This window comes from Neolamprologus multifasciatus, chromosome 1, assembly GCF_963576455.1.
Source record: "Neolamprologus multifasciatus chromosome 1, fNeoMul1.2, whole genome shotgun sequence".
Classification (NCBI taxonomy): Eukaryota; Metazoa; Chordata; class Actinopteri; order Cichliformes; family Cichlidae; genus Neolamprologus; species Neolamprologus multifasciatus.
Window position 1 is genome coordinate 20,687,021 of NC_140439.1, and position 18,012 is coordinate 20,705,032.

The 18,012-nt window shown below is 40.2% G+C and overlaps 1 protein-coding gene and 1 pseudogene across 3 annotated transcripts in view; one reads left to right on the forward strand and one right to left on the reverse strand.

Moving 5' to 3' along the window:
• Positions 1-18,012, reverse strand: part of LOC146525675 (uncharacterized) — a 145,606-nt gene that overhangs the window by 34,894 nt on the left and 92,700 nt on the right. For all 3 annotated transcript variants that reach the window (XM_085162972.1, XM_085162978.1, XM_085162985.1), the window contains 3 exons: positions 10,041-10,097; positions 7,955-8,030; positions 7,683-7,776 (listed from right to left, as the gene is read on the reverse strand). In XM_085162972.1, coding sequence (XP_085019098.1) covers positions 7,683-7,776; positions 7,955-8,030; positions 10,041-10,097 — 227 coding nt within the window. The remainder of the gene's footprint in view (positions 1-7,682; positions 7,777-7,954; positions 8,031-10,040; positions 10,098-18,012) is intronic.
• LOC146525676 (uncharacterized) lies at positions 1,634-5,688 on the forward strand (annotated as a pseudogene).

Consider the following 18,012-nt stretch of genomic DNA (forward strand, 5'->3'; position numbering starts at 1 on the left):
GGGGAAGAAAACCATAATTCTGCCATAAATCTAATTATTACAGTTATCATAATAAGAATTATGATGGTGGCAATGATAATGTATTAAAATATGCATTAACGTTAAGAGCTTGAAATGGAATGTGGGCTGGCTTTATGGCCGTTACATGAATATTGATGTTAATTAAAACAGAACCTCTCTTTTTATGTAACACTCCATCTTGTTGTAATGGTAAGAGTTGTACATGGTGGCGAGCCGGATGGAGATGAAGTCATTACTGGCTGGTTTGCCCCACAGAGGCAGTCTGGAGCTCCTCTTTGATGTGCTAGGGTCTTTCCAGGCAACCTCTAATCTCTGTGTGTTAATCTGGATTTTCCCATCATACATTGAAGACTGCAACTGAACATTAACGGTTGGGGGAAAAAACCCTCAAAAGCAAAACTAACTTTTCTCGAGGTTGGTCACAGAAATTGCTGCAAAATATTTAAGCAGCCACACGCATGATTTTCAATGTTTTGATATAACATTTAGCAGTTTTAATGATGGCTACGTCACTGATCTATGAGCCATTCAAGCAATTAACTGAAGAGATGAACCAGTGTTGTGTCTCCACACAAAACAACTCTATTTTTTTTGTTGTAAGCAGTCTGTCAAAGAAAAAAACAAAACACAAACTGGTTCATGTTTCTTTAACTGCCACAAATGAAAGAATATGAGGTATAAAAAAAGAACTCCCAAAGAACTATTACTTGAAAACTTGGCTTGTCTTGGCTTTGAGTTCAGTCTGTTCTTAAGAAAAACTGAGGTGATTGGACAAGTGTCAGGCTTAAATCAATCCATCTATAGCAGATTAACAGTATCTGAAAGTCATGTTGTTAAGAAAGAGGAAAAACTCCAAATGCAAAAAGACCTGATACAGGACCAGAGGGTTTATCTGACCCTTCAGATGATCCATTTACTCTTCACTGATGCCTCATCAGAAATGGTCTCAGTGGAAGGGTTGCTATTTCCATTCTTAAGGAAGGAAGCAAGTAAAGGCTCAGGCCAAATTACACAAGAAATGTAGGTCTCATGGATTGATAAATTCCGATGTGAAGTTTTCGGTTTGTAATTGAGTATCTACAGACATCTATAAAACACGCTCTGTCTGGGTTTGGGGTGCATTTCAGTCAGTAGTTTTACAGATCTTGCGACTGTCAGATTTTGATTCACCATGTAGCACCATTTAAACACCTTCTGATTTATAAAGTCTTCATTTGTAAGTATAACAATGATCCCAAACCTGGATAAAAAGTCATGGATTGGCCTCCCCACAGCCCAGACCTCAGTATTACTGAAGCAGTGTGGGATCATCTTCAAGGAGAACAAAAGGCAGCCAACATCCAAAGAAGAGCTTTGAATGTCCTTCAAGAAGCCCAAAGAATTATTTCTGACTACAAGAAAGTTTGGCTAAGAGAGGCTGTGCTCATCGTGCCACACACTGCCAACAGATCCACACCAGAAAGAGACTCAACAAGTGCAGTTACTGTGAGATATGTATTTATACATATCTCACATATCTCATACATATCTTATACATATCTGCTCCTCCCCCTTTTGTGAGTGTGGACGCTTCATCTCTTTGCTCTTTAAATGCTGTGCTTCTTTTATTGTTTTTTATTGATTTTTATGCTGATTTTTCCCTGTTTTCCATATGAGCTTACCTGCGATAGCTTCTGGACACTTATAGATCATTAGGACTAAAGTGTTCTTAACAGAAACAGCAACATTTTTACAGTTACCTTATCCTCAGCGCTCTGTGTGTCTGTGGCCTAGACACAGCTGAAGCCTGATTACAGCGTCTGGGCACCGAACAGCCTCAATAGCCTGGAAAGGTGCTAACCGCTAGGCTAACTAGCAACAAGATGCCTTCCCTCTCCACAGATGACTACCACAGCCTCCTGCAGAAGATTGCAGTACTGGAGACAAAAATTCATCGCTTAGAAGTAAACGTGGAGGTAAATGGACTGTGTGGAAATGAAACAACCTTGCCTTTGATTCAAAACAATGGCGATGAGCAAGCTAGTACACAGCTAAGGAGCACAGATAACATGACCAAGAAAGTAGACTTTGTGCACTATTATAAATCCTCAAGCGATAATCCCCCCTTGGACTGTCTTGGTGCAATACCAAGACATAAATCATGTCTCCTGGAAGGGGGAGGACGTATCACAGGCAGAGCACAGCGAGCTGAAATCTCTGAAACCGACTGGCCCTCACTTCCTACGAGACAGAGAAGCTCTTCTACCCCTGTATACGGGAGGAAACAGGACTGGACAACCGTGAATAGGAAGGTTAACAACAAACCTCCAAAACAACTGAATGTGAAACTGCAGAACAGATTTGCTCCACTATCAAAGGACCCTGGATCTATATCGGACAACCATCCATCTAAAAGTAGCGAAGTAAGGTCTGAAAATCTATTGAAAAGTAAAAGGCCACAGGGAAAGCTAAAGGCTAGGCCTGAAACTCTGATTGTGGGTGACTCTGCCGTAAAGGATGTACAAAGGATGTGCGGTAAGAACACTAAAGTCCTCTGCTTTCCTAAGGATATGGTCAACAACCTGAAGGAGAGAATTCTTCAAATTGCAGATGAATATCCAACTGTGACAAACATTGTTCTGCATACAGGGTCAAACGATGTGTCCAAACAACAGTCGGAGGTTCTGAAGCGGGACTTTACTGGATTATTAAATACTGTAAACTCTCTGAATGCAGCTGTATTCATCAGTGGACCTGTACCGCCCGTCAGAAGAGGAGACGAGAGATTCAGCCGGTTGTTTGCACTGAATAAATGGCTCATATCAGCATGTACCGACCACTCAGTGCATTTTATCAACAACTTTAATATTTTTTGGGAACGCAGGCATCTATTTAAAGCAAATGGATTTAATTTTAACAAGTCGGGGGTGAAACTGTTCACCTCCAACTTGTTTTATTCCATACGTCATCCATCTGTGCTTGGTGCCAAGGCTGAGATAAACGAGGAGTTATCTCATAAAGAGGAACAAACAGTACTCCAAGAACAGACAAAGCCCAGCAGAAACCTTGAGGAGGAGCTCCATCTGCCCCCACCCGGGAAGAGTCTCAGAAAGGAGAGACATCTGAGGCAAGAAGAGGGGTCCCTATTTGCCTCCAGCTCTCTCAACAACACCAACGACCAGGACCAGGGACCACAATCTTCCCCAGTCCCCCAAACCCCTGACAGGCCATCACCCTCCCCCCCCCTCCCTTTCTCCCTCCTCCCCACACCTGAAATTCACTGAGGAGATGATGGAGCGGGTCAATGCTGGGCTCAGATCTACCCCCCGGCCCAATCCCTTTTTGTCCCCCATAAACCCCCCACCAGAGCAGCCAAAGGTTCGCCATCGAGCCCCACCCTCAACAGAGCAATCGAAGTCACATTGCCCAGCCTCGCCCCCCTTAGTTCCTCCTTACCACCTTCATGCCCTGTCTCCGCAGTCTGATGTGTGATGTGTGGAGGGTCCGGGCTGCGAGGATTATGGTAGTGGTGACTTTTCCCAGGAGAAGCTGGGACCCTGTTTACTAGAAGGTTTTAAAATTTCCGTACTTTTAGGTGACAGAAGGAGACATGTGGCCTGGTCAAAACACAGAGAGCTGCACCCTAAAAGATCTTTAAATATAGTAAACATACCTTGTGTGCCACAGACTGCTCCCAAACACGAGGGGACAAGTAATGCCTCTAAAACACTTAAGTTGGCTTTATTAAATGTTAGATCTTTAGCTGGGAAAACATTTTTAATTAATGATTTAATCACTGAGCACAGCCTTGATTTTATGTTTTTAACTGAAACTTGGTTGGACCAAAGTAACAGTGGAGCTGTTCTCATCGAGACGACCCCTCCTAACTACAGTTTTATCAGTGAGGCCAGGGTGAGCAGGAGAGGAGGAGGGGTTGCTGTCTTATTTAATGAATCATTTCAATGTAAGCAGCTATCTCCTGGAAGTTTTCAGTCTTTTGAATATGTGGCTTTAGAGCTGAAGGCCCCATCCAAAGTTGTGTTTCTTAATGTTTACAGGCCTCCCAAATACTGCACAGACTTTTTTAATGATCTCAGTGAACTGCTGTCTGTGATCTGTGTTGATTTCGACTGTGTAATTATTGTTGGGGATTTTAACATCCATGTGGACAACCCTCAGGACAAAGGGACTAAAGACCTGAGTAACATTCTGGGCAACTTTGGGCTGACTCAGCATGTAACAGAGCCCACACATAATAGAGGACACACTCTTGACCTACTGATCTCCAAGGGCCTGAGCATTTCAAAGGTTACTGTGTCTGATGTGGGCCTGTCTGATCATTACTGTGTTTTCTTTGAAAGTAAAATTTCAGCCCACACAAATATATCAACAGCAGTGATCACAAAACGGTGTATAACTGAATACAGTAGTGAGATATTTAACCAGGTCTTCCCATTAACACCTGACCTGTCCAGAGGTTCAGTCAATGAGCTCGTCAATAGCTTCAATGCTAAAATGTTAAATGTAATGGATACAATTGCTCCCATTAAGGTGAAGGTTATCTCTGGAAGGAAAAAGTCTCCATGGAGAAACTCCACACTAGTGAAAAATGAAAAAAGAGTGTAGGAAAGCTGAGCGCAGATGGAGAAAAACAAACCTCCAGGTTCATTATGACATCTATAAAGAGAAACTTCACAATTATAATTTACAACTGAGGAGTGCAAGGAGGTCCTACTTCTCTGACATCATCACCAAAAACAGTCATAATCCTCGGGTCCTATTTGCTACAGTTGACAGGCTAACAAACCCTCCTGTGTCAGTGGCAGCTGAACTTCATTCGACCATGGCCTGCAATGACTTTGCCAAATTCTTCACAGAAAAAATCCAAAAGATTAGACAAGCAATTGGTACATTAACAGCAGATCCAGAATATGTACTGTGTCCACTGAAAAACTGTTTAAACACCATGAAACAGTTTCACCCGATTAACAGCAAAGAACTGGAGGACATCTTAGGTCAACTGAACTCCTCCTCTTGCTGTTTAGATGTCCTGCCAACAAGTTTTTTCAAAAAGGTCTCAAAGACTTTAGAGTCAGACCTGTTACAGATCGTCAATTTTTCTTTATTATCAGGTGTGTTTCCAGAATCACTAAAAACTGCTGTAATAAAACCTATACTAAAAAAGGACAATCTTGACAAGACACAAATGAACAACTACAGGCCGATCTCAAATCTTCCATTTTTAAGTAAGATCATTGAAAAAGCAGTTTCTCAACAGCTCAATTACTTCTTAAAACAGAATAACTGCCATGATGCCTTCCAGTCAGGTTTTAGACAGAACCACAGCACTGAAACCGCTCTGACCAAAGTGTTTAATGACATATGTCTGAATACAGACAGTGGAAAAATGTCAGTCTTAGTTTTACTGGATCTCAGTGCAGCATTTGATACAGTTGACCACAACATATTACTCAAACGACTGGAGAACTGGACAGGTCTTTCAGGAACTGTACTAAACTGGTTCAAAACATACTTAGAAAACAGGAAATACTTTGTATCAATAGGTAACTTCACATCTGAGCAGACAAGTATCACATGTGGAGTTCCCCAAGGTTCCATCCTGGGACCCCTTCTGTTTAACATTTACATGCTCCCACTGGCACAGATTATAAAGAACAACAAAATAAACTACCATAGCTATGCAGATGACACACAAATATATATCACAATGTCACCAGGAGACCGAGGCCCTGTACAGGCTCTTGGTAAATGCATTGAGGAAATTAATGACTGGTTGTGCCACAATTTTCTCCAGCTAAACAAAAACAAAACTGAGGTAATAGTCTTTGGCGCCAAAGAAAAACGATTACAGGTCACCAGAGAACTTCAGTCTATACACCTAAAAAACCACAAACCAGGCGAGAAATTTGGGTGTAGTGATGGATGCAGACCTAAACTTAGAAAAACACATCAAGACAATAACAAAATCAGCTTACTATCACCTCAAGAATATATCAAGGATAAAAGATCTGATGTCTCAACAGGACCTGGAAAAACTAGTCCATGCATTCATCTTTAGTAGGCTTGATTACTGTAACAGCATCTTTACAGGTCTACCTAAAAAATCAGTCAGACAACTACAGCTCATTCAGAACTCTGCTGCTCGAGTCCTCACTAAGACCAAAAAAGTGGACCACATCAGTCCAGCTCTGAGGTCTTTACACTGGCTGCCTGTCCGTCAGAGGATAGACTTTAAAGTTCTGATGCTGGTCTATAAAGCTCTGAATGGTTTAGGACCAAAATACATCAGTGACCTCCTGACCCAGTATGAACCTTCCAGATCCCTCAGGTCATCTGGATCCGGTCTTTTATCAGTTCCCAGAGTCAGAACCAGACGCGGAGAAGCCGCATTCAGCTTTTATGCTCCTTATATCTGGAACAAACTCCCAGAAAGCCTCCGATCAGCTGAAACACTCAGTTTATTTAAATCCAGGTTGAAGACTCACCTGTTCTCAGCTGCATTTGAATAAAGCACCAAATCTGCACTTAAGCTTAAATTTCAAAACTTACATTTTAACTACTGAGTTTATCTACTGTTCTGATTTTATCTGTTTTGATTTTATATACTGTTTTGTTTGTTTGTTTGTTTGTTTGTTAATTAGTTAGTTTGCTTGTTTTAATCAATTTTAAATCATGCTTTTTATTTGTTTTTGTTTCTAATGTCTCTGTAAAGCACTTTGAATCACCTTGTTGTTGAATTGTGCTATACAAATAAACTTGCCTTGCCTTGCCTTGCCACTGACTTTCGGGCATTTTAAAATTGCATGATTTAAGAAATTGAGCTATATATTTTCCTGGGTGGCTCAGGAAATATTCACAGGTGTGTAGGTCTAGAACAGGGGTAGGCAACTCCAGGCCTCGAGTGCCGGTGTCCTGGAGGTTTTAGATGTGTCCATGATCCATCACAGCTGATTTAAAGGGCTAAATGACTCCTCAGCATTTCTTGAAGTTCTCCAGAGGTCTGGTAATGAACTAATCATTTGATTCAGGTGTGTTAACCCAGGGTGCGATCTAAAACCTGCAGGACACTGGCACTCGAGGCCTGGAGTTGCCTACCCCTGGTCTAGAAAGTCAATCCCATTTAATAACTGTTTTATATGCATTTTATGTTTTAACAATAATTCTGGGTTTTTATGGTAATAGTTTTAGTTTTAGCAATTTTAATACCTTTTTCTGCTTTTTCTAGTTGTCTTACTTTCTTTAATTGCATGTACTTCTTTGACTTTATATAATTAAAGAAATTCCTTTTCTAGCCACCCTTAAACCTGCTAAACTGTGAATTAAAACACAATTTCATGTTGGGGTGTATAGTGAATATTAATATACTGTATGCAAAATAAGTGTGGTTACTGCCAGCTGCTTGTTGGTAAATTGACATGCGTGTGAAAAAAGGACATTTAGTGAGCAGGAACCTTTTCAGAATAAAATAAAATTTCTTCATTAGTTCTCATAATTCCTTCAAATGGTCTTGCAGTTTTGATACATCATGTAATGATGTACTGGTACTTCCATTAAATGATAAAGGAGAAAGTAAATTGCTTTTATAATAAAACCAGCTTGGGGAATCTGTGTAACAACAGTGTAAAGAGGCCACAAGACAATTAAATGCTTATGAGAATTACCTCATTAAGGTCGACATTCTCCACATCCAAGAATACTTGTATATACATTCCTGGAAATGACACCTGACTCCAGGCTGGTGGCTCCTTGGTGTTGCTGGGTTAAAGACAAGCCCAAACAACAGTTCTTGATCAGTCTACAAAAGCCAAAGAACTGCTGTGGCTCCAAGCATGTTTAAAAGCATTAATAATAGGTGGGATCTAAGTGATAGAATAAGGACTTTCTATGGCATTGTGGTGTTACGATCTGCTTATGGTAATCTAAACAGTCTCACCTCTATCCCTCATCTCCCCTCTGAGCCAAACACTTATCGACTCTCTGAGTAGCGGCCCGCCAGCACATGTTCCCAACTATTGAAAAAAAGGGTAAAAATAACAGGAACAAGTTGTCGGAAATGAAATTTCAATTCATCCAGTCCCTTTATACACTGGTGGGAGAGCCTGTCGTTGAGAGGGAGGGATCAATAGTGTTTAGACAGCGGGGCAGATTTTCTAAGCGCTGGATCAATAGGAAGGAGAGAGGAAAAAATACCCTGGCTTTTCTCTGGCTGTTGTAGTAAATACGAACAAATCAGTGGCCTTAGGCTAAATGGATTGACCAGCTGTTTCCGAGTTCTGTGTTGTAAATAAAGATCCATTCTGAGGTGTGTAACTGAGGCTCAAAGGCAAAAGTGTCACTATTCAGGTTGGGCCTGCACAGGTTGTGCTGGACCACACAAGTGTCCTGATCAGAGGGTGAGGAAGATCAGGGAACAGAGGACAAGCTAGAGAGCCAAGGACAGCGAATCACAATAACTTATTAGGGTAGCTCAAATAACCTTTCATACAATTTAAACTTCAATAATTACATACACGGGGAGAACATAGTTACTTTCTTTCTTTATTTTATACATTGGTTAAGTTTGAAATGTCCAACTTTTGCCACTTTTTATCTAGACCTTCACTGCATTACATAGCACTGAAGTGGGAGGCATTTTTGCACCTAGCATGTGTTGCTAGGTGTTGCACATTTTATTGCCTTCTGAGAAGCATAGCAATTAGGGGTGGGTTTTTATAATCGATTTATCGATTAAAATCGATTCTGGCTTGGATTACGTAAAATCGATTCATTAAAATCCTGAATCGATTTTTTAATATAAATTTATTTTGCCCGAAATGCCAGAATCTCTGGTGAAATCTCACAAAATTTCAACAACCACCAAACAGCTAAAACAGTAAATGAGAGCAGGAACACGGATTCTGCACAAAGACTTAAACACACAGTGCAGCCCGCGGATCAGAATCAGTTAGATGTCGAATTTCTCACAGTCGGGGCTGTAAGCCGACAGCCCGCTGATTCTGATCTGTCGGCGGGTCTGCGCTTTGTGTTCACCTCCTTTATGCGCTGATTCTAAAGCTGTTAGTTTGATGTCTCTCCAAACAATATTGACCGAACCAGCAGCAAAAGAAGATCCAAACTACGCTTCACAAAAACATCGTCATGTATTCACTCTTACTTTTACTGTTTTGCTTCGACCACGATGCACAGCTCTCTCTCTCTCTCTCTCTCTCTCTCTCTCCCCCCCCCCCACCCCCCCCCCCCCCCCCCCCCCCCCCCCCCCCCCCCCCCCCCCCCCCCCCCCCTCTCTCTCTGTACTGTTTTCTGCATTATTCGCTTGCTTGTTACGCACAAGTCTACCGTTGTTTACAGCGCTATCGGCCGACTTTTTTTTTTTCTGTTTAATATACTTCCGAAAAGAAAACCTAATTTCTGCCGTTCAATGCTGAACAAATGTAAACTTTTTAAAATAATGCAAAATGCTTAGCCGTGTCTCTAATAAAACCGCTGTAACTTCAGAGGTAATGTTCATATGTTGATTAATGGTTTTCTTTCGTTTTTGATGTACTGCAGAATATTTTTATAAAATCCCAGGCCAGGAAAATCACCTTCATGTTTTTCTGTGTTTTATCTTCAGCTACTTTGACACAAAGGCCTCTGCTGTGACGCTCACACCTTTGATAAAGTCTTGCGTGTGTCAGCTTCCTTTTTATAGATACAAAAATATGTAAATGTACTGATCTGAATTATAATATTTCTGACTGTCAAAATTTCCCATATTCAAATCGAAGCGAATCGAATCGAATCGAATTAAATCGAATCGTGGATCGAATCGATTCTGGACCTTGTGAATCGGAATTGAATCGATTCTAAAAATCAGTGACGATACCCAGCCCTAATAGCAATACTCCGCTTCACTCTAATTTGGAATTCTATTGGTGCATTTACTCTTCCTTTCAATCACAAATAAATGTGGGAATGGCAATTTTATTTCTAAAGCACATTTTATTACAAACAAGCTCAGAAGACGTGAAATTTTTTACCTCTACTTGCATGTGCCAGCATCTCTCTTCCATCTGGTAATAAACATTGTACTGCTTCTGAAATGGAAATAGAACATATATTTATAACACAAGTACATAAATATAATCCAAACACCACACAAGTTTGTTGCACTCGTCAGCTCTAGAGACAGTGCGGCCATTTTTTATTTATTCATTTATTTAACTGTAGGATCAACAACAACTCGCCCTACATCATTTTACTTACATAATGAAATAAATCAATAATACAGTACTAGTTCTTAATATTATTTTGCAAACCAATAAGTTTAAGCACGTGTACTGTTTCAAGCTGTAAATTCACATTTCCTAGGACATTTACATTTCATTTTCAATAAAAACGGGTGTTATGCAACTTTTTAACACTGGTGATGTAAAATGGAGACAGAAAGCAGCATGTCTACAAAAAAAATCACTATTATGTTTTGCAAGTATATGACTAACAAAGAGTGACAGAAGAAAACATAAAAACACAATATTTCGACTGATTAAAATAAGCTACTACATGAGAAATGTACAGACTGGTTCATGACCTAGGCATCTATGGCAGGTTAAATATTTCCACCAATATACTGAGCTAATCAAGGGGGTGAGATCCTGACAGGATGACTGATGGCCCGATTGCTTTGCACCACCTCTGGACTTATTAAAGAAAAACACCACAGGCCATGCTTTCACAAAACTCATTGGTCAACCACAGTGGAGAAAGTGATGGGTGAAATTCATCACTAAAAACTATCGAGCCCAAACAAAACACACATTGGGGCACAGAACTACACAAGAACCTCTGGTCATCAGGGTACTGATTGCCTTCAGACTCGGGGAGAAGACACTTTAAAGGACATGAGTGTAGGGAAAAGGATGGCTGCTGAGTCTCGCCGCAGGGTTCACAAGGAAAAATAGAAGAAAGAATTCTTAGACTTTGCTCTGCAGCACTTGGAAACACCATTCGTTCCTCAGAAGAAATATGGCTCAAATTCCCTTCCTCCAAACATTTTCTTATGCTCAGAAGAGTAACTGTTGAAACTTTATCAAACTGACGCCTGGAGAAAGGAAACCATATATAACCACATTCTCTTTCACTACACCAATCATATTGTTTTCTAAGGTATCTTTTTAATGTAAGAAATGCACAAAGACATCACAGAAAACATGCTGTAGAACCGCTGGAACGTTACAGTCACACAATCTTCACGAGAATACATAAACAGAGCAGCTAGACATGTTGTACAACTCATTTGAGGGCAATTTCACAGTGTAATTGAGGCTTTGTGTGTATATGCGCCTGTTTGCAAGTGCTGCCTTTCACTGATTAAGGTGACCTTAGATTGTGCACTTACCGAATCTCGGGCTGAGCAGCAGAGGTTAAAGCACAACTCATTGGCTTCCTGAACACATTACCTTAATGATGCCATTCCTCACGCCTCCATTTCAACACATTTAGAGATGGAGCAGTTACATCGTCTATTAAGACATTCAAATGTCTCCCCTAGCTATTTACCCACTGCTCGAGCACAAAAGGGTAGCCCGAATTAACTGTGACAGCGCTGACTCGTTTCCCTTTCCAAACAGACAAAATACATAGAAAAAGTCATCATGCGGGAAAGGTCATTAAAAATTTAGATTACAGCTTCCTTGCTTTCCCGAAAACTCTTGTCTTTCTCTGCCTGTTAATGGGATTGTTTTAATATTAAAGTGTTCATTATGATAGATTGTGAGGCTGACTCTCAATGCTGCTTGTTTTCCTGTTCCTGGCATGTGATCAAACCTCATTTACCCGACTGGGGGATTGAATGAAATGTGTGATTATTAACCCTGTGTCTGCCTCTGGAGGAGGGGGTGGATGTTTGCCTCCTACACATTTTATCTTTTGGTGCACCTGAGTTTAAGCTGTTGCGTTTCCTCTGTTCTGTGAATATTTGTGAAAGACTTTTTTTTTTTTTTTTTTAATGCCTTTAAACACAGAAAATGCATATAAAGTCTGCCAGAAATGTATTTTTCTTCTTCAGTTCTTGTGGAGGTTACTGTCCAATGAGCAGCACATCCCCAGTGAGTGGTCTTTAATGTTCTCATGCCCCAGCAGACTACCTGCTCCATATTCTGGCCCGAGTAAGCAGCTTCCCCCTCCTGTTTTGAGGTATTTGGGGGTATTTTTGGGAGGAGACAAGGGCTATTGAAAGTGTTTATGTTCCTGGCTTGTACAGAGGGGTCTAATGTGTAACACAGAGCACTTCAGTATTCAGACGCCTGGGGCTATTCTCTAAGTGGTCTTTACTTTGAAAACACAGGTGCCCTCCAGGGCTTGATGAGTGGTTGTTGTGTGCATGTGTGTCCATGTATGAGGAAGCAGTAAGCTGGGAGGGCAGATAAAGGGGCCGCACTGTTTAATCCATACATCATCACTCCATGTTATAATTTGATTCAGTATGGTGGTCTTGCAGAAAGCCCTATGCTATTATCTTTAATAATGCAAGGAGGGATTAGGTACTCACTCTCTTCTGATAAATACAGACAAATCAGTTAATTCCACTGACACTCCCCACCAACTGCCACAACGCATGCACAAGTCCAACTCTCTGATTTGTTTTCTTTTGCTCTATAAAGCAGTATAGTTTAGTTTTTATGTCCTACTCTAAACCAAAACCATACAGTGCACAAAAGATTTGTTATTGTTACAGAAAACTGTAACATAACTTAGATTTTGATATTTGAAAATCTAATGAGGTCTGGAGGGATCTCATAAATTAGAAAAATAAAGCTGCGCATGCTTCGCTGGTGCCGCTGCATAAAGAAACAGCAATATTTTTCATAAAATTAATAGGAGAGGTTTGACACGTCTCTCGCTATAATTACCAGTCAGGCAACCATGACCAAACAAGAAAATGCATTTTATGCCATACTGTAATATAAACATGCAGCTGTCGTGTAAATACAGCATGACTGCACACATATTCTGACAGTGCCCTAGCGGAAAAGTAGTTTAAATGAGGATAATGAAACAAAATATGAGTTGGCTATGCATTTCACAGAGTTTATGGTGTCAGTGGGTGCAATGCTGATGGAAAGGCCTCATGGCCATTTTAAAGGCAATAGACCACTTAGCAGATCTCAGCTGGTCCTGATGCCGGCAACCTTGATAATGAGGAGCAGCTGGAGCAACAGTCATTAGACCTAGCCATCTCCACCTTCAGGAACTATCTTTTATTTCCATAAAACCTTTTATCCATTTCTGTCGCTGCTGCTATACTGTCTAACACCGACCCAGGGCCATTAATGACTACAGCAGTATAGTAAATGTCATTACATAGCTTGTCTCATCAATACTTCTAAAAACAGAACATCAATGGCAAAAAGAGGCAGAGCAGATATAATATGTTTCTGGTGGTGTCACAATCTTGTAGGTCTAATTAAGCTGGAGTTCAGCAGAAAGGCAGCATGAGAGGAGAAGAGGGAAGGAGAGGGTGACCCAATTAAAACCAAATCGAAACTCAGATTCACTCTTCAGTGTGGCTCATGCACAGACTGAGTGGGAATCTGTGAAAACAAGGAGAACAAGCTTTATTAGTCCCTAAAAAGCCCTGTTGCTACATTAATATTCCAGTCTAATGAAAGCTTAGTTTTCCCCATTTCCCTACACTTGCCTGTCAGTGTTCAGTTCATAAATATTTTCTTATTATGATCGTGACGGTTTTTTTTTTTCCCCAGATATGAAAAAAATAAATAAAATTCAGAGCCAATTATCAGAATGACAGGTGAAATGGGAGCGCGCTGAGAAGAAATGAAGGGTTGCCATGGTGATATAGCAAAGAATCATAGTGGATACTGTATGTGTGGTCACGTGACCGATGTCTGGCTGAACTGCAGCTACGCTCGGGCCCCTGCACACCAAAGGACACTTAACCTCAATCGCTGGTAGCAATCACAGGCCGATCAAACTGAATTTATTGGCTATTTCTGTCTCCGGGTCAGACCGCCGTAGTGCCTGCAGACTCGACCGCATCCAAATTCAGAACGTTCTCAAACCTTTTGACTAATGACAACTTTAGAGGGCTGGGTACAGAGCTAAGGCATGTTCATATATGCATTTATAGAATCTACATGAGGAAAAAAAAAAGTCATCTGAGTTTTTATATAAATCACAAAAACCTCTGCAGAGATGTAAACTATAAAATTATGGTTATGGTTTTGATGGAGTTACATTTAGGTAAAAAGAGAAAGGCTTTTGTCGGTGAATTTTGTAAAAATATCTATATGTTCTGATTTAAGAGACTACAGTCCTGAGATAAAGTATTTGCTGTATTTCTGAGTTTGTCACACTTAAATGTTTCAGATGACCAGAAAATTCTGATATCAGACAAAGAAAACATGAGTAAATACAAAAGCTGGTTTATAAATGAAGATTTCATTTATTAAGGGGAAAAAGTTATCCCAACTTTCCTGGCCCTATGTCAAAAAGTATCTGCCCCTAAACCTAACAACTGGTTTTGCCACTCTTGGCAGCAAAACGTGCAACAAAGAGTTTGGCAACGCGTTATTCACATTGCTGTGGGGGAATTTTAGCCGACTCTTATTTGGAGACTTGCTTAAATTTAGCCACATTGGAGGGTTGTAAAGTATGAACAGCCTGTTTAAGGTCATGCATAATCATCTCAATCAGATTCAAATCTGAGCTAGATTACTCTAAAACCTTCTTTTTGTTTTTTTAGCCATCAGTGGCAGACCTGTTTCAGATCAGTGTCCAACTGGAGAACGCAAGTGAGTTTGAGCTTCAAGGCACAAACTGATAGCCAAACGTCTCCTTTAGGATTTCCTGATAGAGAGCAAAATTCATGGTTTCATCAATTACGGAAAGTCGTCTCCTTCCTAAGCAGCAAAGCAGCTCCAGTCCATCACACTACCACCACCGTGTTTGACTACTGGTATGATGTTCTTTATATGAAAATAAATTAACTGTAATTAACCACATTTTTTTGAAAGCTGAGTTCAATTCCTCTAGCCAAATCCACACCTGCTTACTACCAGACCAGTTGAATCAACTAATCACTTAAACAGATCCTCTCAGACAAAAGGAAGAAAGCTAAAAGATCTAAAAAAACAAAACCCCAACACATCATCCTATGATCTAAAGAAACTCCAGAAAACACGAGAAACAAAGTTACTGACATCTATCATTGTTGAAAGGGATATAAGGCCATTTTCAGGGCTTTGTGACTCCAGCGAATCACAGTGAGAGCCTTTATCTACGAATGGAAAAAACTTGGAACAGGGGTAAATCTTCCCAGGAGTCGCTGGCCTACATTTATGCACTCCAAGAGTGCATAAATGACTCACCCAGGAGGTCACAAACAAAACCAGAACAACATTTAAAGAACAGCAGACCTCACTGGTCTGAGTAAGGTCGGTGTTCAACAATTAGAGAGAGATTGGGACAGCAACGGCATCCATGGGAGAGCTCCAAGGTGAAACCCACTGCTGACCAGAAAGAAAACAAAGGCTCGTATCACATAAATAAAAAAAGAAAATATTCTGTGGACTTACAAGACAAAGGTTAACCTTTTGTTGAAGGCCCGTTACATCTGGCATAAAAATGACACAGCATTTCATAAAAAGAACATCATACCAACAGTCAACACGGTGGTGGTAGTGTAATGGTCTGGAGTTTCTTAAGACTGAGACGGCTAATCGATGGAACCATGAATTTTGCTCTCTAACAGAAAGGTTTTGGAGTGGTGTATTCAAAGCCCAGAGTTAAATCATATTAATATGCTTTGGCATGACCTTAAACGTAGAAAAGCCAAATGGCTGCTCTCTGGGACTTCCAGTGTTAAATAAGTCGTTCGTAGTTGAAAAAAACCCTCCAATGTGGCTGAAATAAAACAATTCTGCAAAGAAGATTGGGGTAAAATTCCTCTACAGTGATGTGAAATATTCATTGCGGTTCTTGCTGCCAAGGATCACACAACCAGTGATTAGGTTTAGGGGGCAATTACTTTTGATACAGGGTCAGGTAGGTTTAGTTTGAGCTTTTTCTCCTTAATAAATGAAATCATTGTTTAAAAACTGCACTTTATATTCACTAAGATCATCCCTGTCTAATATTGGAATTAGTTTGATGATCTGAAACATGTGTGACAAATATGCAAAGACATCAGGAAGGGGGCAAATACTTTATCGCAGCACTGAATATATGTGTGTATTTGTGAACTGTGTCCCACTCTGTGATCCCCTTATTAAGAATACAAACCTCCATGCATAGACAAGGATTAATATTTGAGAATGTGTAAAATGGAATTGGAAATGAAATGACTTGGATCAAAAGTTAATTAAGAAGCACCTTGCACAAATATATCTTTTTAGATTGCGCCTGCTCTAACGGTGCTTTAGCATGTAAGGCTTAAACCAGTCTAACTGAACCAGTCACCAGCAGACTTTCATTAAAACTGCTCTAAAACTAGAACAGAACCACAAGCTGGTGTTTCAGTCTTTGTATCTGCCTCAATGGAAAGACAAAGTCTGCTTGAGGATGCACTTAAAGCGCAATTTTTTCATACTGAATCACTTAATACAAAGGAAAAGAGTGAAGCTCAGAAGCAGCATGGTAGGTTTTTAAAAATAACTCACTATTACCATATTTATAATTTTAGAATATGTATGCACTTTATTAAAAGTCATTCAAAAGTGAAATTCAACATACAGAAATGCAGATGTGCCACTGATAATGATGCCAGAGTGAAGTGTGTGGAACAGAAATTATACAAATAAATGAATAAAAAAAATCATCCAACCAGAGCAATTATGGATCTAATCAGAGCTTTCTGCATGAAGGTACAGTTCTCCTATCTCGCTCCCATTTGCATCATAACACAGTGTGCAATATTAATTTCCGAGTTTACTGCTTATTGGAAGTGCAAACTATGAAAGCCATTAAGGCTCCAAATAGGAAAGCAATTTGCTGTCACATGGATTCGGCTCTATTAAAAAGAAAAATCTTGTTAACCATTTGGAATTAGAGTCATTTGGCAAAAGGCATTCTGCAGCACTCCAGTAAAATAAGTAATTATGCTTCTCTTCTTTCTGTCCCTCTCTTTCATTTGCACAGGCAAGGTGGGGAGCGGTGGATGGGGAGAGCGACTGGATGCGAAGGTAATTAAACTTGTTGGCTATCTGTTTGGGTAATGTAAGGATCAGGCCAGTTGAGAGCCTTGGAGGCAAAAGCAAGATGAGAAACACATCTATTTTTCTTTTTCAGTCTGCCAGCCCCCAGGTTTACTTTCGTCTGGTCCATATATCACCTATCCCACAATCTAAGCAGGCAAGCAGCCATTAAGAAGAAAAAAGAACCAAACTAGATGTGACTATTCCTCACAGTTTACTTCAGTTTCATTCAGGTTCCAACTGAGTAAAATCTCAGCAGTTCTCAGTTGTGAGTAGCTTACTATTTAAATTAAACCATCTCCACAGGTCTTGATGTGTTTGCCGTAAACATAATGCATTCAGCATGTTACATATATTTGTCATTTCTGCCGTAACTTTTCTTTGTTTTGAGAAAAACCAGCGCAGCTAAATTGGGATCCAATAATAACATAGTTGGAATTCTTTTTTGCTGTTGTGTATATATACCAAACAGCCATGAGAACAAAACTATCCTCTTAATTAGGTCCTTATTGTAATGCCAACATATGATCTCTGGGATGCCCTGTGGGTTCTGAGGTGGTGCTTCCATAGATCAGACTGGTTCTGACATGTCCAACAAATACATAATAACGTTGCGATCTGGATAGTTTGACTGCTATTACTGAGTCTGATTGTATGTCCAATAGAAAATTTGGGCCCATACAGGTTACACAAATCTGAGTCTGAATACAGTAGAAAAAAGCCCTGCAGGTAGCTCAATTGTGGAAAAGCTCCACCACTATAAGTCTGATGTTGCTTTTCTATAACACGCAACTGTCCA